The sequence below is a fragment of the Rousettus aegyptiacus genome, unplaced genomic scaffold, assembly GCF_014176215.1.
Source record: "Rousettus aegyptiacus isolate mRouAeg1 unplaced genomic scaffold, mRouAeg1.p scaffold_m13_p_13, whole genome shotgun sequence".
Classification (NCBI taxonomy): Eukaryota; Metazoa; Chordata; class Mammalia; order Chiroptera; family Pteropodidae; genus Rousettus; species Rousettus aegyptiacus.
Window position 1 is genome coordinate 12,773,335 of NW_023416288.1, and position 25,601 is coordinate 12,798,935.

Below are 25,601 nucleotides of genomic sequence, written 5' to 3' on the forward strand. Positions count from 1 at the left end.
CTATTAGGCAATATGGGAAATTTAAGTTTATTTAGCCTCTGTATATCTAAATAGAAAATAGTTTTACTTTGATGCTGTCATTTTACAAGAAATACTGTACTAAATTAATACATTTATGATAAGAATAAGAATTTTTCCAAAGTCTCCAGCAAAAATAAATAAAAGATTTTACTCTCAACGCTCTACCTTCAGAGATCCAGTTCTTAAGGAGAAATGACAACATCCATAGGTCAGGGGTGGAAGTGGGTTGGAGGGGTGGAATTAAAGAGGGGAAAAAAAGATTCTACTCCGTAGCTTTGTAATTTTGCTTAAGTCACTTTACTTCACTGGGTCTTAAGTCCTGAATCTGTAAGATTCATGCAATAATTAGATGATCACTAAAATCTTTTCCAGCTCTAACATTTCAACAACCTAGTATTATAATTCTCAGCCTCTGGTAAGTTTTGTAGAATGAGCAGGGCTACTTTGCTAATACGGCTTTCATTCACATTATTATAAGCATATTTGACAAAACAACAATTTTTGTGCCTTAATAATTTCCAGAAAATAAGTCCAAAATTTGCTTGATCTAAAAGTAAGCATTTTTCTCCCAGGCAAAATGATGGTGGACCAAAATGCAAGCAATAACAACAGCAACCTTTGCTTCTGACACAGAGCTAAGCACAAACTTGGCAACTGACCTTGGTGCTGAAAAATAAAACTAAATTCCTCATATCAATGGTTCTCAAATCTGGCTGCACATTAGAATTATCTAAGAAGCTTGTTAAACTGTTAGATTGTTATATGCCTTGTTAGATTCCTAATACCTACCCCAGATAATTTAATGAAGTTGATCCCAAAGAATTACTAATTAGGGGCCTGAATCCTTCTTAAAACGTTCCTATGCTTTTGAAACCACAGAGAGAGAAGGGGCAGATGGGGAATAAAACTGAACACATTCACCTTTGCCCCTTGTCACCAGTTTATTTTCAGTATGAAAAAAGACAATTAAAATGGGTGACAGATACTAAGAGTTAGGTTTATATTGCCTTTGCTTACTGTTCCTCTTTTGTTTATAGTTTTGGTGCTTTAAATTATTTTGCTTCTTAAACTCCTAGAGAATATGATGAAAGGCACAAACTCTCAGAAACAGTATATCACGTATGAGTTAATACATAAATAATACATAAATTCAGGAGCTTCTAACACTCTCTGAGATTGATCAGTAGACCTCACTTGTAGGGGCTTTTTCACCGTGATACGTAGTAACGATTTAGAATTACCTGTGGGCTTTAACCACCTATGGTAGACACCAATGCAATGACAAGTTATCAGCTTTATAATTTTAGAAAAAAAATGCATGCATGTATATATGCACCAAATGAAGCTTACCTAAAAATGTATCTGCCAGAATGATGGATTGTGATGATAAGGCTGCTCGGAAACCCTTACTTTCAGAAGGAATAATAGTTGATTGGCATACAAATGCTCCTACTAGATTTGTGTAATCATCTGACCCTGCCACCATTTCCTTTACTGTAAAGTCTGTTATATTGTTGGTACAGAGAGCCATCTTCTTCCCCTAGGAAAATAAAGCCATAAAGAGGTTTTATTAAAGGTCGTGCTCTAAACTGAAACTCAGTTAGCTAGTGACTCCAGTAGGGCAGTGGCTGTCTCCTCACCAAAAATCTGATTTATTTGATCTGGTGTAGGGCCAAAGCACCAGTATTTTTTAAAAGCTCTTGAGGCAATTTCAATGTTCAACCAGAGTTGAGAGTCACTGAAGTTATAATGAATAAACTAATTCAAGGCTGCACTGCTCCTCCAACTACAAGCATCATTTGTGCTGGACGAAAGCCATCTAACTGAAAGAAATAAAAGTCATCTATGACATCTTTAATTCATAGGATAAAAATTCATACAAAGAGACCAGAAAACTGCTGCAGAAGGTTTTAATGCCAAGGAAAAGCTTTCTTTTCCTTCTTCTTCATAGGCCTATGTAGGCAGAAAGGTATTGTGAAGGCTAAAGAAGAAAGCACAAAAGCCAAATTGTAACAAAGTCTTAGGACAACATCTAAATTCTAAATAGTTGACCACTATAAATGTCTTTCTTCACCTACTCTTAGATTCCATGATGTATATCTGTTCAACTAAATGGTAAGTTGAAGGGAATACAGGGGTTTATTTTTTTTTAATCTTTTGGAGGCTAGCTGGAAGGTTTTATAAAAATTGGAAGACTCTTTAAATATAGTAAGTTTAAATATACTATAATCCCACTGCAAAAGACTATAGCTTCCACTTTAATTTCTATTAAGAAATGTATAAGGGAGAATACAAACATTATTTTATTGGTCTTAGATGGAGATGGTACACAGATGAGCATAAAGAAAATAATAAAGATTTCTCTTCATTAATGCAGCTAGCAATCCTAACCTATGGAATTTTCTCTCTCCATTAAGCCTTCTCACACAATACAGGTGCAGCATATTTTTACTAAGCTTAAATTAAATTGTTAAAGCCAAGGAGATACAATGAAAAACAGAAGAGAAACTGCTGAAGGAAGAAGAGGAAAACTACAGTAAAAGGAAAGGAAGAAGAGTAAAAAGGAAAGAAAGAAAAAGAAGATAGAAGAGAAAAAGAGAGAAGATGGAAGAAAAGACAGTGATAATACAGGGATAAGATTGAAAAGAAGTATGATATGTAATGGAATTAATCTTATTCATTGCTTGACACAGTATTTAACATAACAAGTATTCAATATTAATTTATATTGAGTGAACAGTCAAGTGAGTGTGTTGGATCACCCCATCTAAAATCATGACAGGATAATTGTCATACATGTAAATTTTATAGAACTTTTTGTTTGAAAACTCTGTGGTCATCAGATCTTTTTTATTTTCTTTGTACAAACTTTGGCACAGTATCTCAAAATGAAGACCGTTTGAGATATAGGATTTAATACGGAAACATTAACGAAAGGCCTTGCATTTTCACCTTTGCTAATGGTGAATGCATATACATATAACCCAACCCCAACCTTATGTGCCTATAAAAATATTGGACATCGAGTCCTGTCACTCTCCTCATTAGCAGTATCAACTGAGATTCTGCTTCATCCCACAGAAAATAAAATCCCATTATTTATTAGCAGAGGGTATTTTATCAACTGACACTTGTCTCCTCCTTACCTCTTTTTTATTTTTGGAGAAACTACCTCTTGCAAGTTTTTTATTCTTAAAACACAAAATTGACAATATAAACAACAATAAAACTTCCTCAAACCATAACTGCCTGCCTCAAAAATAGGTGGGATTGACAAGCCTGACCGACCCATTTTTACAAAACTGAAAAATGATCGGATGAGTGCTTTGGACAGAGAACCAGACAAAGCTGCCCTTGGTGGAGAAATCTGCCAACCAACGTGCTAGGAGGCAACAGAGGATTTAAACAACAAAGCTCAGTTTCTGACATTTGTTTGTCAGTTTCCATAGAGATTTTACTGAGCCATCAACTCAGAAAATACCAACTCAATCAAAGCTGAAATGTAGCTTCATCTCACCTTGACAGCTAGAACTCACCTCATGCCCACATAAACTAATATTGAAGAAATGGAAGTATTTTGTTCCTTTGGAAGTAAAGCTGGGGCCATTCATTAAGGAGCCCACGCTGCTGAGGTTGCTGAAGTCATAGTGCAAAGTCTGATTTTCTTTCTCATGGTAAAAAAAGCAGTCACTATAGCACGCCGAGTGGTCCTTTGATTAAGATTAAGAAATGTAAAATAATAATGATAATATAGCAGGAAAGAAAAAGAGAGTATTAGCTGCTAAATAGAGTGTATTTCAAAACAAGTTCTAGGTTTAAAATCTATTTCAGTAATTTTGCCTGAGTTAGAATATATTTTACCATACTAATACAGAAAATTTTTGAATGCTAACTAGATTGTCTTTAGCAAAGGTTAGAAGGTTCAAACATTTTTTAAAGTGAGAATAGTTATTCCAAGGTTAATTCCTTGTGGAAAGATATTTTTAATAAATAGCCAAAAGTCCCTGTTATGTCAGTTTCAATAGACTGATAATATAGCATCAATCTTTGCCCTTACAATGTTATAAGACATCCTTGCTGCTCTCCATATTCTCCCATTGCCAACCTATACAGGTCATTTACTTGCCTTAACAGAATATATAAGAAACCGATTTTAATATGTTTCAAAGCATTTTTATTTACTCTTATTAAATAGCACTTACATGGCATATATTAAGTGCTCGATAAATGTAAAAGGGTATGAAAAGTCATTTATAAATAGAACTAGCAAACTTTGTAGCTCCTGGAGAAACATTAATGAGAACTTTTGGGTTTTTCTATTAAAATGTGCTTTCTGGGGGATAACTGAAATACAGACTCAATTACCTGAGTGCTTCTACTCCCAGGCCCACATGGAATACAAGCTTCCTTGCCATAGACCTGATGTATGGACAAGTAGGTGTCAGGTGGACACTCCTTACACTGGTTGGTTTCTTTCTCAATGTAGTGGCCTGGGGGGCAGGGGACACACGATGAGCCCAACTGTTCAGAACCGAGGGCACAGGCACGGCACGAGGACGCCACCCCATCAACTGCATTAGTGGCAGTGATAGAATAAATCTTCACCATGTCATTGATGAACCGTCTATTCTAAAAAGAAAGCAGAAAGTAATGACTTCTGTTTTGGGGTTTAATTGTACAAGCAGATTGTTTTATGTTGATATCACCAAAATAAGCAGAGTGTTCCAGCTTTAGAATTTACAATTGACAATGGATTAATATTATTCATTTTTGGTTCTTTTTCTTTAAAAATCTTAAATATTAACACTAGAAGCTAATTTGCCACAGTCACCATGAGATATGTCATAATTGGTACAAACTCAGTCATATCAATAGTCCTAACATCTGGAAGAACAGGTAGGGTTTAACAGAGAAGCAACTTTACCACCCATCATTGTTTATTCAGATATAAGCCCAAATCTAATACTACAGTGGGCTGTTGACAGGGAGGTAAGGTGGTAAGCCTTGGACTAGCTTTGGAAGACAAGGGCTCTGGTCTTCACCCTAACACTAACTGTGTAAATCAGCATGATCATATCGTTTCTTTGGGCCCCTGTTTCCCTCTCTAGTACTTTCTCTAACCTCTAACCAGCATTCTCTGGTTTCTACTGAAAATATGTAGAATGGAAAGTAAGAACTTGGATTTTCCTATACTCTTCCTTCTTGAAACAATGGGTCAATTAAGGTCTAGTTTTCATCAAGCAAAGGGCATCACTCTATCAGTACAGAGAAGCATTACCCTAGAACTGCTTAATGCTCTTCGGGGTAAAGACAAAAGGAAGGCAAGGAAGCATTCCATGGCATGTTCCTGCCCCACATGATGGCGATTTGAATACTTGTAGGTAACAACTGAAATCAAATAAAATATGGGGATCAGGTCCCACAATGAAAGCCTAAAAAGAGAAAATGCTATTCATTTGCCACTATAGTTTTAAGGCAGCTTCTGAACAGGTGGTTTACCTTGTTCTCACCTTGGGAAGGTCACATCTATGGAGATCCACAAATAACAGTCCTGCTACTATTGAAATATACAATGGAATTTACTTAGAGAATTAAGATCTATTTAGCAGGAAAAGTAAAAGTGGGTAAATAATTTTGTGTGTTAACCCAATTATGTGTCCATACATACTCTCCAGGCTATAAAAGGAGACATTAATTACTACAATGAAATGACAAACCAACATCAGTTAATGGCTCCTGGACAAAATGACAGATCACTGAATGAAGAAGAAGAAAGTCACCAGCCTTGTTAACATCTCAGAAAGCTTTAAAAGTAAGTTTTTCAATAACTACAAAATTAGGTTTTCTTTCTCTTAAGCTTTCAGCAACTATACTTGTTCAGAGTGTAGAACAATTTAAAGATACATTGTTATTCCATTCCATATTTTCTTGCTCTCAAAAAGCAAACCAAAAAATACCATATTTATACCAATCGACTTCATAATCAAATGTTCCACATCAATAAAAAGCTGTCTTTCCACCAGAAAATTTGAGTGGTCATTTTATATAAATCTTCACTAGGGCATCATCTTAGTATTTAAAAAGAAGTGCTTGGAACTTACATCTTGACCCTCATTAGTTCTCTGGAATGCCCAGGTAAATGTAAATGTTGCATTCTTAAAGATGATGTGGGTGTAAGCTTGTTTTTCTTTGGTTCCACCCCATGATTCCACCACATTTGTACTTTTTCTATTTATATCCTAAAATACAGTAGAAAAAAATATATACAAAAAAAGCACAAACTCAGTATTAATATACATGGGTATACATTACAAATACACGTTTGTATTTACTAACCCTAATGGTTATCTGCAATGCATGTATCCTAGAACTCTCAAAACCTCCCTTCAAGTCTACAAAAGCACTCACTAGTTTAGAAATTACAATATATCAACCACACTGTTAATATAACCTGAAAGAAAGAGATCTCAAATCATAGCTTATTTAAGGGTGGGGTGTGTGTGTGTGTGTGTGTGTGTGTGTGTGTGTGTGTGTCAAGCTTAGGAAATATACTTAGAAGAGGAAACATAATTCCTCAAACTTCTCACAGTAAACTTTTAGGATCCTCATAAAACGGAAAGGCATTCTATTTTTATTTTTTGCCTTGAGAGATTCTGATAGGCAGCTCATGCACAGTAATTCTAAGTTCTCCTGATTTATACTTGCAACTTCCAGGATTACCCAAGTGAAGATTAATCAGAATGTTATTTTATGTTCACAAATTATTCTTTTGCTTATACTTGAATTCCAAAAGGATTAATTTGTATAATATTTTATTTCTAATTTCCTTAGCTAAACTCAATATTTAGAATATCATACAAATGTGTGATATTCCAACCAATATGCTGTCATTACATGGTTATAAAGCAAATATAATAAATCAAATAAATAATGTAACATACATCTAATTTATTTGAAATAAAAACCAAGGCTAACCCTGAATTTTCTTATTAGTCTTCCCTGCAGAAACCCTAATAAGTATTAGGAATTTTAGATGGGCTTCTTTTAGTTATCTGGGATGTTGACAACATGGTGGCATGAGCTCGGAACATGTTTCTTTCTTTCTATAATATAAACATAAGAGTCATATATGTTATAAAGTAATCAAATGTGTTATAAAGATATGTGTCTTGAGTTCACCAATAGATAAGAATAACAGAACACATTTGTCATACATTATGGAATTCTCCACATTGCCAAACAACCAAATCATCATACATGTCACTTCCTAGGAGGAGCTGATAATATACAGATAATGCTTTGTTAAACATCATCTTTCTGGATGTTTATTCCAATAACAAATGGAATTTATTGCATTACTGTGATAACACTACACAATTTTGAAAGCATTTCTACATGCTATTTAATTGATATCTCAAAAAATCCTGTGAGAAGACCAAATCATGCAAAATGGAAGATAACTAACAAATTCTGCTATGAGGTCAAAACTCTAAGATTGATTTACCAAAATAAGTAATTGTAATCCCTGCCCTCAGGAGTGCTTGGTCAAGTGAGGAGACAAAACATGAATGCATTCACATAATTAAAATAGGTTTTCCTCAAAGGTTTTTAGGAACACACTGAAGAGAGTGTTAATTTTGCTTAAAAGAATAAAAGAAAGCTTCCCCAAAGAGGTGAAGTTTGAGCTGCCCTTGAAGTATGAATGGTAGTTCACCAGACAAAAGAACAAAATGAATAGTGTCATTCTAATCTAGAGTGGCAATGTATAAGAAACAAAAAAGTACAGAGTCCTCCACTAGCAAATTCAGGGTTTTAAAGAGGAGCATGTACTAACAGTAAAATTGGTAACAGAGGCTGGGCAAAGAGTACAAAAAGCCGTATACATGCCATGCTAAGGACTTTCGAGTGTATTCATAGGCTATTGGCTCTCAAACTTTAGAGTGTATCAGAACCACCCTCAGAGCTTGCTAAAAATACAGATTTCTGGGCCTAGCCACCAGAGTTTCTCATAGAGATTAGGACAGGGCTCAGAAATTTGTATTTCTAACAAGTTCCAAGTGATGCTGATCCAGGAACCAAACTTTAAGAATGACTGCCATAGGCAATAAAAAGTCACCAGGGGTAAGGAGACAGGTTTGATGTGAATGCCTCTACCATTATTTTTATGTTTATAAAGATATTTTGACAGCAGCGTAGATAAGAAAATAGAATAAAGAAGACTGGGAGATTACTATTAAGAGATAATAGGAATCTGTATTTCAGCAACGGCCTGAGTATAAAGAGCACCAAACAGACTAGAGAAAAAAGGACACAGGGCTGGGAGCATTAAAGACTTACTGGTTATCTGTGGTGTAATAGACAGATGTGTTAAAGATTATTCATGATCTTCTATTACCATCATAATGTAATTTTTTTTTCAGAACAAAATATGATTTCAGAACAAACTATGGTTCAGTGATCATGAATAAATATTTAAATCTCCATATATCTCATTTATCATAAAGGGAATGTTAATGGACTGTTAGATACTAAAGGACTGTTGGGGAAAAAAGCAAAAACAAATCATGTCTGTGAAGTTACTACTGAGTTATAATGCTAAAATCTTAACCAACGACCTTTTAATACCCACATGAGATCTTAGTAAATTCCGTGTTGCTACTTTTCTCATGCTAAGAGTTGAGATCTATGACATCTAGAAAAACATTGGCAAAATTATGATATGTACATAGGAAAGTCCTTTGTCAACATTTATTAAATATAAAAGGAAGAGCTTTTTACTTCCAAGGTCTACACCAACATTATTTTCTTCCCTCACTTATTAATACATGTTTTTTCTTCTTGATGGTTTGAATTACTGAATGGTTATTAGGGAGAGATTTTCATTCTGCTGGTGGCATATTTTTATAAAAGAATTTTCTGCCAGATTAACATTTCCTGACTTTTGTCAGCCTCCCAGGCCCCTTCGTTCAGTCCTTCCCACAAGGAACAAACGCTTTCATTTTGGGTTCTATTACACAATTCTTAGAGACTTCTTTTGACATTTTTTAATATTTTTGGAAAGCCCTAAAAATGGGAGGAAAAATGATATTCTTATCCCAACTTGCACAAATAAATTCACACTTGAAACAGAATGCTAAACTTAGAAATCTGCCTTTGAAAGCCATTTTCTCACTTACCATCATAAAGTACAGAATACAGTCGGCCGAACAGAGGGTCTCAAAGACAAATGTTATTCTTCCCAGTTCAGAACCCATGGCTCCAGTCATAGATGTTGGTGGTCTATTTGACAGATTAAAATTATAATATTTATAGAATGTTCTAAATACAATTTGGAACAAAATTCTCACTTTTTTCATTAATCTGAAAATCCTGCTTGTCTCTTCCTCTAATCTACTGCTTCCCCCAATCCAACTCCTTCCTCACTCAATCTCCACATGGCCACACCCTTTGTTCTAATGTGGAGTCTACACGACCATGTTAACATGCTTGAATCTCCTGGTAAAACTACTACCATCTACCCTAAAGTGAGAAATACACATCTGCTGGGAAATTTCAACATGGGAATCTAAAGCAAAATGGAATTTAAAAACTGTAACACACAACTTTACAGATAAAAACGAGAAAAGAATAAGTATATAAACCACAAGATACTACTGCAAATAACTTGGACTAAGACCACTTCGTTAAGCATCCAAGAATTATGATTATTGTAACATTTGGATAGAATATTGTTTAAAGCCTTCAGCTTTATCTAAGTACTATATCATTAATAGCTATAGTTTCTCAATCACTGATTCTATAGATATTCTTAAATATTTTACAGTATCCTATAACAGATTGTTATTTGCTAAAAAGTACATTACTTCATTACATTACTTTATCTATTTCTAAAGGGAAACAAGCATGAGAATTCTTACAGAAGGGAATCAGAATTGGTTTTTCTTACTTAAAACCTGGGATATGCAAGTTTAAGATCAGGTAATCATTATCAGAGCCACCAGCTCCACTCTGGATATGATCTCCAGCCACCTCCCAACCTGGAAATGAAAAAGGTTATCTTTATTAGTAAAAATTCTATCAGTGATTTCTAACAATCTTTTAAAATAAGGTAAAAACAAAACCATTAATGTTTATGTTCAAAGTTAGAAATACTCTAAAACAATTCCCTATTTTTAAATTGCAATTGCAAATTGAACACAGAAATAGACTCTTGGATACCAATAAAGATGTTCCATATGATTCCCTGGGAAGAATCAAATAATGCATATTTTTACACAAAAGTTATCTAATGGGAAAACTAACAACAGTTTTCTCAATGAGGTGCGATTATCTTTTTCCAAACTAAAACAGATGATCTTTATACATTCTCATACAATGAGATGGAAAACACGTAATCTCCAGGTAACTAGTGGGAAACAGAAACTTCAAATTACTTAATGAAGAAGATTTAGGGTCTGGAGTCCTTTCTCATAGTTTGCTATATTGTTATTCCCTACTTTAACCCCTGTTCTGCATTAATTCATTTATTCATTCCCTCAGCTGGCATTCATTGAGTGCTAAGAATCTGATATGTACTAGGGATAGAAAGACAGCATTGGTCCATCCTCACTGAGGAGTAAGTAGAATATGGGAGAGAGACACACACACACAGCAACAATTGTCAAAAATATAGGGTGATATGGATGCACATAGAAGGTGATGGGAGGTCCATCTTCTGCACAGAAACAGTCAACTTACCATAGGCCGAAATGGCCACAATATAACAAGGAAAGGAAAAGCATCCCCCATACACCATCAAGTAAGGTTATTATTTAATGGCAATGACTTACCATTGACACTTCTGTTTCTAAAAGAAAATGTCCACATTGCTACTTAAGTAAGTGCCCTTATGAGATAGAAATTTAGACATAGACACACAGGGAGAACACTTTGTGAAGACACAGAGACGCAGAGATACAAGTTGAAGCTGGCCACTTAAAGATGAAGGCAGAGGCTGGAGTTATGCTTCCATCAGCCAAGGAACACCTAGAGCTACCAGAAGCTAGAAGCAAAGGAGGCTCCTCCCCAGAGGCTTCGAAAAGATCACGGCCCTGCCAACACCTTGATTTCAAACTTTGTGTATAATTTCTTTCTCTAAATCACATTATTTCCTTGGTATAAATCCACAGAAGTAGAATTATTGGATTGCAGAAAGGGAACACCCAAAATTTTTGAAATATTGCCAAACTGTTTCCCTTATGGCTGTCATTTTTAATGACCACATAACATTTCTTCTAATTAGTATGGCATAACTTTCGTAAACATTTCCTATTGTTGGATATTTAGAATATTTAAATTTTGTTATTATAGATAATGTTCAATGAACAGCTTCATAAATAGACTGTAACTTGTGTTCAACTTTGATTTCCTCTTAGGCAAAATTCCAGTACGTGAAGATCAACTTCTACACACCTGTTCTGCAATGTGCAAAACTCAGACTGAGAATACAGTATCTTAAAGTATTCCAAATCACACAGTCAAAGTGGTCAAAGCACATCCACTGTAACTCTATGACTCATGACTACCTAATGAGACAGGCTCCCCTGGGCCTCTCACTTTGACCCCCATTCCTTTGAGTGCTGCTCCTCTCAAGGTTGGTTACTAAACCCAGTCACAAAAATCTACATCACCTTTTAATTATCTTTTATCTTTGTATTTTTCACAGTACTGTTTGTTATTTCAATATCACATACTAATATTACTAATATGTATACCTTTCAAATTAATAATTGAACATTTTGGAAAATTAGCCAAATTTAAATTATATCTTCTAAGTGAATGAGTAAGCAAGTGAGTAAATCAAGTAATCAAGTATTATCATGAAACTTAGACTAAAAGCAAATTCTCTAAAAGATCCAACGTGAGTTTCAGGTGATCTTTAGTAGTAAATGAATACACACACATACACACACACACACACACACACACACACACACACACACACACACAGTATTGATGCTTTCACAGTCATTCAATACTCTGGCCTTCCAGAGTATCTTATTTTTCCAATGCCTTAACTTCTTCAAAGTAGAATTTAATCATAGAATCTTTTTAGAACCTAAACCTTCATGGTCAGATAATAACTATTACATTTTTTTATCTTTTCTCTTAGGATAAATTCCTACAAGTGGGATTATTGGTCAATAAAGAAGGATATTTCATAATGTCCAATATATATTAAGGCTTTTTTCATGCATCTGTTTAACCAACATTATTCAAGAACCAATTATTGGTCAATTCCTGCACTCATTTATAAACTCGCTACATCCTAAGCCTGTTTATTTTGGATAGGTACTGATTTAAAACAGATACAACTTAAAAGCATTTTTTACAATAATACTGAAAAAATTGAGTTGATAAAAAATGCTGAGTTTACAGAAGTAAAGGATGCACTTTGGTGTAGAACTCTAGTATTTATAACAGCTACTCCTAGTATCAAGTTTAAAAATACACACATAGATATTATCATTCAACCAACAAATACTGCAGAATAACTAAGAGCTATGTTCTCCAAGACCTTAAAACATAAGAACAAATAAAATTCTGCAAATATCCTATAGAACTCTGCCACATTTTCAAGTTTTCAGTAAGTGGGGTTCATCGATATTTTGTAATCTTAGGGTCATAGACTTCAGAGGTAAAGAGAGTCAGATATGATTTAACCCATCACCATGACTCAGTGCTGAGCCAGACTAAACCAAACCAGACAGAAATTCTGTCATACTTCTCTTCAAAATGGAAAACGACATGGATTTCATTATCTCTGTTAGTACTTTATTCTGGTATTAATAATCATAAGTGATGACCTTCACTATCTACTTAAAAACTAACTCCAAAAAATGCAAAATAGTTTACATTCTTATGGGAAAGTCTTCTGGTGGTGACACCACATTTACTATTTTTCTGTGAGGGCTTGACAACAGAAACTAGCCAGATAAGATTGAGGTTACTTGTACCCACTTTTAGCGTCTTTTTAGAAAGCTGAGTTGGAGAGTCACTGTTGCCAAAATATATCAGGTAGGCTGATTCTGAACTCACCATTCATTCCATCACACTTTGAATTTCCGACATTGAAGCAAGACGTTTTCATATTGCCAGGAAGGACATTCCACCATTTATATTCAAACCCAAGTGCAGGCTCTGTTCCTGCTGGGCACGGCCTACATTCTACAGGAGGCAAGTGGGGCAAACAATTACAATTAAGCTGCATCTGGACAACTTCTTACTCTGTTCCAAGCACTACAAAACTATAATTAGCAGAGAGGGAAGTGGGAAGGAGAGAGATTGAGACACCAGTTCCTTTAAGAATTAATAACTTTTTCAAAAGCAATAAGGAAAGAAAAATAATTCTGGATATATTATACACATATATACTTTTTTTCCAATTTTTATGAGTTTATTTGAGCCAAACTGATGACATGCCAGGGAGCAAGATCTCAGAAAGATCTCCAGAGAATAACAGTTCTGCAGTTTCTTTTATGCATTTGAAATTAAGGTGGGAACTTAAGAAGATTACGTGAAGATAGGAGGGAGTAACAGAAGCATTCCATTACAGGAGAGTTAAAAAGATTATGTGCTCTCTTCAGGGTTAATACCCTCTTCAAGAGACATATGTCTGGTGTTTTAAAGGTGTGTTAACCTGAACACATAAGAACAGGGTTGGCTTAAATCTTTCACTGAAGAAGTCATAGACCTGGAGCCTATGACTACTCACTGTAACCTGCCCAGGTAGGAATTTATGACCAGATCACCCTGTAAATAACCCCCTTTTTTTAAATCCATAGTTCCCCCTTTTGGCCGTATACCTATGTATGCTTGACTAACATGAACAAGGAAACAAATAAATACAAAATCTTTTAAAATATTTTTTCCCCTTCATTTCTGGGAGTTACTGCTAATACTGAATTATTCTCCACAAGAAGAGTAATTCTGAAACTAGTTCTCTTAACATGTTATCTTAGAATCAGCTCCCTCTACCTCATGAATAAGGAAAGATTCTACCCTTCTTATTGGTTATTAAACTGAACAAAATATTGTACCATTTAATTATAAACTGATTACTTGAAATTCAAAATATTAGCTATGTTAAAAAATGATACTGGGAGTTGTAGGATTTGGGAAAAGTTAGGTTTATAAATAAATTCGATTTAAATTATCATCTGCTATACTAAAATGAAAGGTTCTTTTCTAACCATTTTTTAATTTACCCAAGATACTTTGCATTATCACTTCAGTAAGAGAAGGGGTAGGGAGAGAAAATGTTCATGGAACAACATTTCCTGGTATAAAGTATTACAGGAGACATTTTTTATATAACCTACTCAGTGATGATGAGCTAGCTATTATTATCCACAATTTTACAGATGAGAAAATTGAAGTTGAAAGGTTTAGGTAACTTAGATAAACCACATTATTGGTAACTTGCCATTTGGCTCTCGAATCATTTTTATGTTATCTCTCAAAGGCTCTGGATATTAAGTATATGGCATGGCTATATTTAAGCGAGATACCTTCAAAAATGCATGTAATCTTTGTCTACCCAAATTAAAACAAATTCTGTAATCACTTTCTACATTATTTGGTAATAAAATTTTCCCAACTGTACATTTTGAAGCAACTTACTTAGGGACTAGTTTAATTGCTATGTGATCAAAATAAGCAATTTTTACTATTATTGTAGTACAAAAAGGTAATTTATTATTCTAAAGCTGAATTATAAGATGTTATATTTTATGCTTGCATCAATATATGTGCACATAGGCACTGGAAAAGGAGTATGTACCCTTAATCTCTTAATATGGTGAAATTTTCTTATCATTTTCCAAAGGCAGAGTCATCCCATTAAGAGTGTGTTACACAAATACCATCAAAAAGTTATCTTTACGATGTTAAACAAACTACTGCAGTCTCATAATTCCATTATCATATTTCTCAACTCTTTCAGCCTCTATAAGTATACATTTTAAAGAATTATTTCATAAAAACAACTTAGAATGAGGTCACAGTAGTCAAACAAGATTTTTATTCTAAAGGTTCAATTACTGGACCAACTGACATCCTACCCTTTGTTCCATCTGAAAACGTTCCAGGAGGACAGGGGTGGCAAGAAGATGATCCATTGTTATAAAATCCAGGATTGCAAGGTGGACAATCCTTCTTCTCTCCAGAAGGGGGCAACCTAATAGCATCTGTGAGATCCTCCCAGCAAATTTTTGGCTCTATCCACTTGTACATTATCTGTGTCTGGAAAAAAAAAAAAAAAAGCTTGCAAGTCATATAACATCCTTTATTTGCTTTCAACTTACATTAACAAAAATGTTAAACTGACAGCCTAGGAGAAGTCCAAAAAGTGACAGAATAGAAAAGCAATCTAAATCTAATCGAAGAGAATCTAAAACATTAGTAACAAAATGAAATAAAAAGGAACTTTGGTGTGAAAATGACCATTACTTCCAAATATGTTTACCTTAAGCTACAAGTGGCCTTACTGCATACATATACATAGCATGTTCCTTGTCAAATTCCTCCTTAAATATGAATAACGTGATTACAGCCCTTAGTCTTGGATCCACTCATTTTTCCATACAGAAAAAAAGTTTCTATGCAGACACTATCTTTTTCATTTTGAGACTTCTCCTACTCTCTTCCTTTCACTCAGCCATAGTACATATCACTAGGCTTTCCACATGGTGATCACAAAAGAAAACAATTATTTTTAAAGAATAATATATCTACTATTGTAGTCTTGTTATTTCATAAATATTGGTAGTTGCTCTCTGAGTCTTTTCCAATAACTTGATATTAGACTATAAGAGCTGCAGCTAAAATATTTTCTCCTGAGGCTTTTAGGCCTTGTTGTATGTACTCTGAAAATCAGGATTAAGATAGCCTCTACCTTCAAGAAGGAAAGTTTTTAAAACCTTACCTTTCATTCTCTCTCACACATGTATACACCCCTACACAAAACAAAGTATAGCAAAATGGCTGTAACTCGGCAAAACCCAGAAAGCTGTGATTATAAAATTATTCTCTTTTGAAGCCAAACATTAAATGAGCTAGTCATTTAAAAGAAAAAATTAATATGCTCAGTGGAGGAAGGAGGTATTCTAAACAAATAGAGAAAAATTCTTTCATAACTAAATACAGCTTTTAAAAAGAAATTAAAAGCTTCTTGCATTAGATATATAATTTACTGAACGTAATCATTCTCCTTTAAAACAACTTCTGTAATAATAAGTCTAATACTCAAGCTAGAGAACCAGAATTAAAGGAAATTCTCTATTGCCATTTCCAGTTAATAGAAAATCATATATAGTAAGTTTAGTAAGTTCTTTAGGCCATTCAATTTTATTCTCAAGTATTCTCTTACGGAAGAGTAAACTGATTTATGTGAAGAAAGATACTTAAGAAAATGGTTTAAAAGGTAGATAGCTCAACAGAATTACAAATAACATTTTTTTTTCTTTTTACAATTCTCTCCATATTCGTTTTACAGCCTATGTCATGAAACAGTTTAACCAATCACTTCATCCATCTGCCTCTCTCTTCCCATCTATAAAATGATGTCCATTCCTGCTGGAGTTTCCTAAATGAAAAACTAAATTAAATCCTAAATCCTTAAAGGGTTTTCAACTCCCCTGAGAAAGGCAATATAAAACTGAGAGAATCTAAGCAATAAAATGTCATTATATATTGGGGGATCGTCTTTTTTAAATTATAGCTTATCAAGTATAGAAAATAAGTTTCCAAAACTCATCAATTTGCTGATTTATTTTGACATTAATTAAAAAGTATTGAGTTATGTGTGAGTTACTCCAGTGTTGGGAATAGTTGGTTCCCACATAGAAATGGAGGCAGTTCTGAGGCTGTACACTGAGGACTGATCCTGGGGACACACTATGTCATCTTCCCTGACACTTTGCGAGCTCGATATTATCCTCAATTTTATAAATGAGGAAGCTCCAGCTAAGAGTTATTAATGACTTACCCAAAAGTCACATTGAGCTAATAAATGGTAAACTAACATGAGTCGAGAAAAATCAGTTTTGGTAAGGGTAAAAACAATATGCAAAGATATTTTGACAGGTCAGTCAGCTAAATACTTGATTTCCAATCCAACCACAGCAAATATTTAAAAATTAGAGACAGACTTGCAGTCAAGATGGTGAAGTAGATAAATGGTCTGCTTGCCAACTCTCGCAACCACATTGAAATTACAACTAAACTAGAGAATAGCCATCATTGGGAGTCACCGGAAGTCTAGCTGAACAGAAGTCCTACAAATGGGGCCACACAGAAGAGGCCACATTGAGACTGGGACAAGGGGCAGAGACATGAAATGGGCTGGTCCCACACCCACGTGTGGCGGTTGAGAATCAGGAGAAATATCTCAGCCAAAGAGGTCCCCCCCAGAAGAGTAAGAGGTCCTGGCTGCAACCAGGCTTCCCAGTCCAGGGTTCCTGTGCAAAGAAGAGTAGTTCCCCAACTTTTAGTTGTAAAAACCAGTGGAGATTGTGGCTGAGCGAGATGGAGGGCCAAGGGAGTCAAAGACTTTCCTTTTAAGGGGTCCATGCATTGAGTTATTTGGTGGTGGACTCACTTGCTCTCAGCTGCAGCACTAGGGCAGCAGCTTGAAAGGTGTTAAGGACATATGGAGAGGAGCTGAGTTGTATGACTTCAGGGCAAGAGCTGGTAGGGCAGCTTTCTCCCAGACAGAAATGCTGACAGAGGGCATTGTTCCTTTGTTAAGTGCTTTGCCACCCAGCTTGCAGACTCAGGTAGGCACCATATCTGAGTCTCCATTAACTTGGCTAACACAGGTCGCCCCACCCAGATAATCCCCTAAAATCTACTTGCAGGCTTACCCAAGCCCATTCCAATGGCTTTTCCATACAAATGGCCTGTCTTGGCTCATATTGTGGATTTTCCTAAAATCTCCCAAAGGTTTACAAAACTCAAACAAGCAGGACTTGTCCTTGGCATGCCCCATACCTCTTGCTAAGCACCCCAAGCCTGGCACTAGTGGCTGCTGGCCTCGGTTTGCAGCTTGGTCTCTTAAGGCATTTCCAAGTCCAGCGTGGGTGGCAGCCATCTGTTGATCAGTTGGTGGCTCATGCCAGGTGGCCTTGGGAGGGTACAGGCTGCAGCTGAAAAAGGCCTGGAGCAGGGCTCCTCCCAGGAATCCCCAGTCTGCATGTGTAGTGGCCAGTTTTGGTCTGAGCCAAAGCACCATCCACGGTCACATCTGAGATGACACACCCAAAGAGCAGACAGAGCAGTCACCAGATCCATGTTAAAGTAAATCCTGCTCTGTAGTGTTAGCTCCTGCACAACAGCTCTTTCACATCGATGAGCAAATAGCAACCAAGGCTCAACTACAACAGGAAGGCACATACAATGCATACAAGGGACACACCTGGAGCACCCAGCTCAGATGACCAGGGAAGACTGTGCCTCTGGGACCCATAGTAGACCTATACTATATAAGGCCACTCTACTATGACCGGGAGACACAGCAGCCCTACCTAATACATAGAAACAAACAGAAATACACAACCAAAATGGGAAGACAAAGAAATATGTCCCAAATGAAAGAACAGAACAAAGCTCCCAAAAAAGAACTAAACGAAATGGAGACAAGCAATCTACCAGATGCAGAGGTCAAAACACTGGAGATAAGATGCTCAATACACTTAGAGGAAGAGTAGATGAACTCAGCGTGAACCTTAACCAAGAGATAGAACACATAAAAGTAGAGATAGAAAACATAAAAAAGAACCAGTCGGAAATGAAGAATACAATAAGTGAAATGAAGAATGCATTAGAGGGAAGTAATAGTAGATTAGATGAAACAGAGGATGGAATCAGCAATTTAGAAATAAGGTAGCAGAAAACACCCAATCAACAAGAAAAAAGAATCTGAAAAAATGAGGACTGTTTAAGGGGCCTCTGGGAGAACATCAAGTTTACCAACATTCGTACCATAGAGATACCCGGAGAAGAGAGAGAGAAATAAATTGAAAAAATATTTCAAAAAATAATGACTGAAAAATTCCCTAACCTAGTGAAGAAAAATAGACATACAAGTCTAGGAAGTACTGAGAGTCCCAAACAAGACAAATCCAAAGAGGCCCACACCGAGACACATCATAATTAAAATGGGAAAGGTTAAAGACAAGGAGAGAATCTTAAAAGCAGCAAGAGAAAAGCAGTTAGTTAACTGCTTTCTCAACAGAAACTTTACAGGCCAGAAGGGATTAATACAAAATATTCAAAGTAATGAAAAGCAAGGACCTACAACCAAGATTACTCTACCTAATAAAGAATCCAAGGACAGATAAAGAGCTTCCCAGACAAGAAAAAGTCTAAGGAGTTCACCATCACCAAGCCGGTATTACAGGAATTGTTGGAGGGACATTCTTAAAAAGAAAAAACAAAAAAAAAAGATAAAAATATAAAAATTATGAATAATAAAATGGCAATAACTACATATCTAGCAACAATTACTATAAATGTAAATGGATTAAATGCTCCAATTCAAAGAGAGAGTGGCTAAAAGGATAAGAAAACAAAACCGTTACATATGCTGCCTACAAGAGACTCAGATCAGATCAAAAGACACACATAAATTAAAAGAAATAAATTTTTCCAAAGTTAGGGTAATAATACTTATACCAGAAAAAAGAAGGTTTTAAAACAAGGTTAAAACAAGAGAAAAAGAAATATCCAGTTATCCTACTTCTGGGTATTTATCTAAAGAAATCCAAAACACTACTTTGAAGGGGCATGTGGATCCATAGGTTTATTGTAGCATTATTTACAGTAGCCAAAATATGGAGGCATCCTGGGTGCCCATGAATGGATGAATGGATAAAGAGGTGGTGTGTACACACACACACACACACACACACACACACACACACTAGAATATTACTCAGTCATAAAAAAGAATGAAATCTTGCCATCTGCAACAACATGGATGGACCTAGAGGGTATTATGCTGAGTGAAGTAAGTCAGGCAGAGAAAAACCAATGTCATATGTGAAATCTAGAGAACAGGATAAACAAACAAACAACAGAAACAAGCTCATAGATACAGACAGCATTTTGATGGTTGTCAGATTGGAAACTGGGGAATAGGTAAAGGGGGGAAGGGATAAGAAGTACAAATAGGTAGTTGCAAAATAGTCATAGGTATGTAGAGTATAGCATGAGGGATATAGTCGGAAGTATTGTAATAAATATGTATGGTATTAGATGGGTACTAGACTTATCAGGGTGATCACTTCATAAGATACATAAATGTGTAATAACTGTGCTGTACACCTGAAACTAATATAATATTATATGTCAACTATAATTGAAAAAAATTAAAATATAAAAATTTTTAAAAATAAAAATTAGAAAATGTGTACCACTTTTAAACATTTAAACATTGAGAAGTCAAATTTCGAATTTTCTGTAATAAAAGTTTTGTTTACAAAGCCTTGTTTCACACGGCAGACTGAATCTGTGTCTCTTCTAATGGGGACAGATGCTTTTAAGTCTGGCTGGCTGGGGAAAGCTAATAAGTAATATTAATGATACATAGCACCAGATGGCTCACAGTGCAGGTGAAAAACAAACAATCAATTCATTCTTTGGCAAGTTGAGATAAAATTATGAAATGTTTTATGAAACCAAAACCCTAATACAGTAAAATTTACTAGATTGCTATTAAGATTATAGAAAAACCGTAGTGTCCAAGTATACTTATATTAAGCATAAATAAAATACATTTTAAAGAAACACAGGTAGGTATTAATTGGAAGCTGGTTTTCATATTGAAATAAAACTCAAGGCTGGGAGGACTAAAATTTAGAGAAAATTTGAGACTGGATTTGTCTGTGGTTACCTGCTTTCTTCCTTCAAATGTCCCTGCACAAATGCACCAAGGCTTTGTAGGCTGGCTGAATTCATCAGAGTTCAGTTACATGTGCTTTAAAAAGGTCTTCCAACTGCCGCTCCAACCTAACTGCCTTGTGCTCCATGATGTTCTAGCTCAGATGTTCCCAACCAGGCTACTGTTAGCCTCCCTGCCTCTCAAAAATCTTCATCCTTTCTAGTTGCAACCCACTGGGCATTCATCCTTTGTCTCTCTTGGAATTACCCACACCATTCTGTCACGTTGTGTCTGTCCCTTCCTTCAAAGCCATGTTCAACATCCATATCTGCTCTGAGCACGTCCTCATCTACATATCAGCGCTCATTTTGATTCATTTTCTATGAAGTCTTTGCTGTTTTCTCTTTTCCCTTGGGATTGGTTACCTCCTTGTCCCCTTTCTAAATACATAAAAGCCTGGGTTCTTATCTTCCTTTATGTGGAAGACACCATTGAGGATTTAACATTTTACTGAAAATTCTAGCCAGAGCTTTAGGCAAGAAAATGTCCTAAAATTAGATTGGGGTGGATATACTAAACACACTGAGTTGACATTTTAAGTGGATGAATTATATGGTATGAGAACACCTCAATAAAGCTGTTTTTTAAAAAGAGATTTTAAAGAAGACTATCATGAAATTTTTACTTTAAACAAATTCAGAAATCATCAGTCACTGAGAAATGCCATGTTGTGTTTCTAATTAAGAAACAAGTATATTTGACTTGCTTGAATCATAGAGGAAGAAACCTGTAGCCCTTTATGCCCTACTTTTTAATATCTCCTGTCTTTCTTCTGCTTTGTAATTCAGAAGTATTGTGTTATAGACATTGAGCATCTGGAATACTTTGCAATATTTAAGTTCATTAAGAAAAGTGCTAGACAATCTGGTACCAAAATACTAGCAAATCCTCTACAATCCATCAATTTCCTATAGACTCAGAGGTGAACAAGTTGCAAGTCAAATGTCTCCTTTCAAGAAGGCTCCTTCTAAAACATTCTTCCCTTCTAGTCATGTTTACATGTACTTGCGATAAATTGATCTGCTACCAAAACACTAGCAAACATTCTCTGATCACCATGTAAGTATCTAGAGAGATATGTACAGAATTCCTAGTATATCGAGACAATCTTGCCAGATCTGTTTATGTTGTTTAAGAGTGCATATGTTCTGCGAACCTCCACAGAATCACTCTTTTTATTGTGGTAACAGGTGTCATCTTTTTCTCTTAAGGAACTGACATGTGTGACACTGAAAGGAACTAGGGTTTATACAGTCTGGCCTCCCCACAAGGATTAGCAGGTGAGCTAAGCTGTCCAACCAGAGTAGCCCATACTCCTGGACTGAATGGGTGATCTGTGATGGGCTTGTGATTCAAGCAGGGCAAACCAGAGTGTTCTGTGAAATTTTGGTCTGTGCTCCTATAATCAAAAGCTATGAGGATGATGTGGCTTTCACAGGAAAGAGCCTTCCTGAGAAGGAAATCAAATGAGCCAAGAATATCAGTGAGAAGAACAAGAGAAAGTCTTGATAAAGTTGTTTGCTCTATATTGACTTCCCAGTCATGTGAGTCAAGAGACTCCTGCCCTCTCCCCACACCCCAATTTTGAAAAGTAGTTTTTAAATTCACTGACATAATTTTATAATTATTCCCAAATATGGAAGCAAAATTGATACCTTGCTTTGCCATCATTACAAGGCAATATGCGCATCACAGCCCACAATCAGGGTGGGGATTGTTGGGACAGGGGAAACCACCACATTTAACCATAAAACAAACCAAAATAAATAGCTACTCTGTCTAGTTCTACTAACCAAAATAAATAAAACTTTAAGCGTTTTCTATAAGTTGCTGACTCTCTAACAAAAACAATCGCATCCCCCTGACTTTTGCAAGCAAATATGAGACTGCTTTTGTGAATCTGATAGATAAGTGAGAGACCTGCTTTTAAACCATGAACAGCTTAATTGAAAACTATCTTTTGGATTCTTGGGAGATTTTTTCCTTTTAAATATATATAGGTTGCACTTCTTATTTGGTGAGCCAGTTCTTCTAAAGCTTGTATTCTCTTGGAAACCTTTTTGGCAAGTAATATCTTCTCTTTTTTACATACTTTTACATCTGAGACTTCCTTTTACATAATAAATTTTGATTTTACTAATTTAACTTTATTGTTCGAGCACACTGGCATCTTTCTCAATCGTAATTCTGCCATTCTTTTCAGCTTTACTGATTTACAGTTTGATAAATTTGCTTATTCCTAATGTCTTTATGCAAGTTAAGAATTTTTAAATGGAATGTTGAAAATGAGTCATCTGAACTCATATTCTTCTTGATATGAGTTAGAATATGTATGAATTCTTTGCTAAATTTATATTCCTATGGCAAATACGACACCAATTGTACTCCTAGTCAATATCAACTACATTCTTAGTTGATATTCATTTATTAAATCAAATATTTTACATACAATTCTTCAATTACCCATGTATCTACTTAGCTATATCATTTAGTACACTATTGTATTGTATCCCTAGGAAGATCATGAGCAGTTTTATAAAATATCTTACTAACATTAAAACAAGCCCTCTCTTAATAAATACTTGCCCTTTGTGACTGGTTGACATTTTTTTGAGCTCAAATCTCAAGAACTGAATCTGCGTATGCATTTGTATACAGCTATATGGGTGTATCTCAATGTTTGTACAATGTAAGCTCTAAGAAATTTCAAAAGAAAACACATAAAACATTCACGTTAACTCAGTATTATAAAACCACACAAATTCTAGCACTAGCCTATATCATTAGTTGCATCTACTGCAATTCTCTACCCACTGCCCCACACTGCAGTAACGCTCATATCTCTTTAGTTCTTCAGACACACCAGGCTCCCTCCCACGTCAGGATTTCACCATCTTGCTGCTTCTCGCAGAAATACTCTCTTCCCCTCCTATGTTTTTATTTAGGTTTCATACAGCTCTGGAGCCTCCCCAGACTAGGTCAGGTCCCTATAAAGTTCAGACTTCTCTGCTATAGCACTAATCATAATTGAAGATAATTATTCATTTTCTTCAATTGACTATATCTTCCTTTAAAGTCTAGACTAATGGTTCTCAAATTACTGAACTCCTCAACCAGAAGATTGAGAATTCCTGGAAACTTCTTAGAAATGTAAATTCTCAGGCCCCTCTCAGAGCTACTGAAACAAACAAACAAACAAAAAATGGGATCGAAACCTCCAGGTGAGTCTGACGCACATTGAAGTTTGACAACCACTGCTCTACAATCTGTGTGGACATTATGTTCTTCTTCTGCCTTTCCTGTGCTCTGCCTTCATTTCCAAGCACTTTGTATACAACCAGTGCTCAGTAAAATTCACTAAATAAATGAATGAGTAAGTAGGGATTCCACCTTTTTTAAGATGTTAATGAGAGCCTCTAATCAGGATTAAAATGGTTCCCATTACCAATTAAAAATGTCCTATAGGCAGGAATCAATCAAATAGCCAAGCTTCAAAATGAACAAAAAAAAATTATAACATTTCTGTGTCATATAAATTATAATATTCAAAGTCTGTATATCATAGTAGTCATTTCCCTTGAAGATCCTTTCCAAGCAAGGGGGAAATAAGATCAACAGGAGTATGACAAGACAAAAAGAGCCAAAACAAAGTAATTGAAAACCTGAGAAATATCACTAAATCATCGGCATGTCACCAGACTATTCCAAACAAGAATAAAATACTTTTTAAACGGATGAAATCAGAACAAATGAAAATGTTGCAATAATAACAACAACAAAAACAGAAAACATTCTAATTCAAATCTACACTTTTCACTATATCTCTTAACTAAGTTCCCACTAGTTTTTATTTACTACTGAAACTAAAAACATTTATCTTGAAATAAGTCTTAAATCATTTTTTAAATAATCACCCAGTTTATGGAGTGCTAGTCCATTGTTTTGCTCTATACTGAGGACGTGTTCAGAGTTCATGCAGATAAACAGGCAAACATAACTTGTGTGTATGTGTGTATACAACATGCCTGCGTGTGTACACATGGGCATATGTGTGTGTGTGTGTGTGTGTGTATGTATTCTGTGCATTCTATATTTAATACATGGCCTTACTTCCTTAAGGCCAAGGTCGATTAGATTTTTGTCACACCATTCAATGACATAATAAAACTATGACTTCTAAATATTTTTATTATAGCAAAAACAAGATACATTTATATGTTAGATCTCATTCATTTAATTTTTAATAATGCTGAATTGGTGATTATTATATAGAATAAACTAAATTTAATTAGCTTTTCTTATTAATGAGGCAAGTTTAGCTAAGAAAAGCTTAGTTAAAGAATCTTTATTCCAAATTACTTGCAACCCAACTAAGTGGCTCTCTACATATATTTTCTAAATAGAAATAACCCTTACTTGGCCATTATTGTAGGGCCATCAAGATCTTACTTCATAACTTCTTGTCATTTAAGAGCTGTTAGTTTGAATTACTGTTCTTATTAAAAGTAATAGATGTACTTCTAATCATTAAAATGTTCCACTAATTTAAATTGGCCTTCCCTTGAATTATTCTATTAGTAAGTACTTGTTCTACTGGAAA

General features: G+C 35.2%; 1 protein-coding gene across 4 annotated transcripts in view; it reads right to left on the reverse strand.

The window, feature by feature from the left end:
• Positions 1–25,601, reverse strand: part of ELAPOR2 (endosome-lysosome associated apoptosis and autophagy regulator family member 2) — a 155,189-nt gene that overhangs the window by 32,272 nt on the left and 97,316 nt on the right. For all 4 annotated transcript variants that reach the window (XR_004953888.1, XM_016148027.2, XM_036230308.1 and 1 more), the window contains exons 9-16: positions 15,123–15,303; positions 13,099–13,227; positions 9,968–10,058; positions 9,198–9,300; positions 6,123–6,260; positions 4,387–4,650; positions 3,558–3,731; positions 1,372–1,561 (exon numbers count right to left, since the gene is read on the reverse strand). Coding sequence is in view for 3 of the 4 variants with exons in the window: in XM_016148027.2 (XP_016003513.2) it covers positions 1,372–1,561; positions 3,558–3,731; positions 4,387–4,650; positions 6,123–6,260; positions 9,198–9,300; positions 9,968–10,058; positions 13,099–13,227; positions 15,123–15,303 (1,270 nt within the window). In the remaining variant the exon portion in view is untranslated. The remainder of the gene's footprint in view (positions 1–1,371; positions 1,562–3,557; positions 3,732–4,386; positions 4,651–6,122; positions 6,261–9,197; positions 9,301–9,967; positions 10,059–13,098; positions 13,228–15,122; positions 15,304–25,601) is intronic.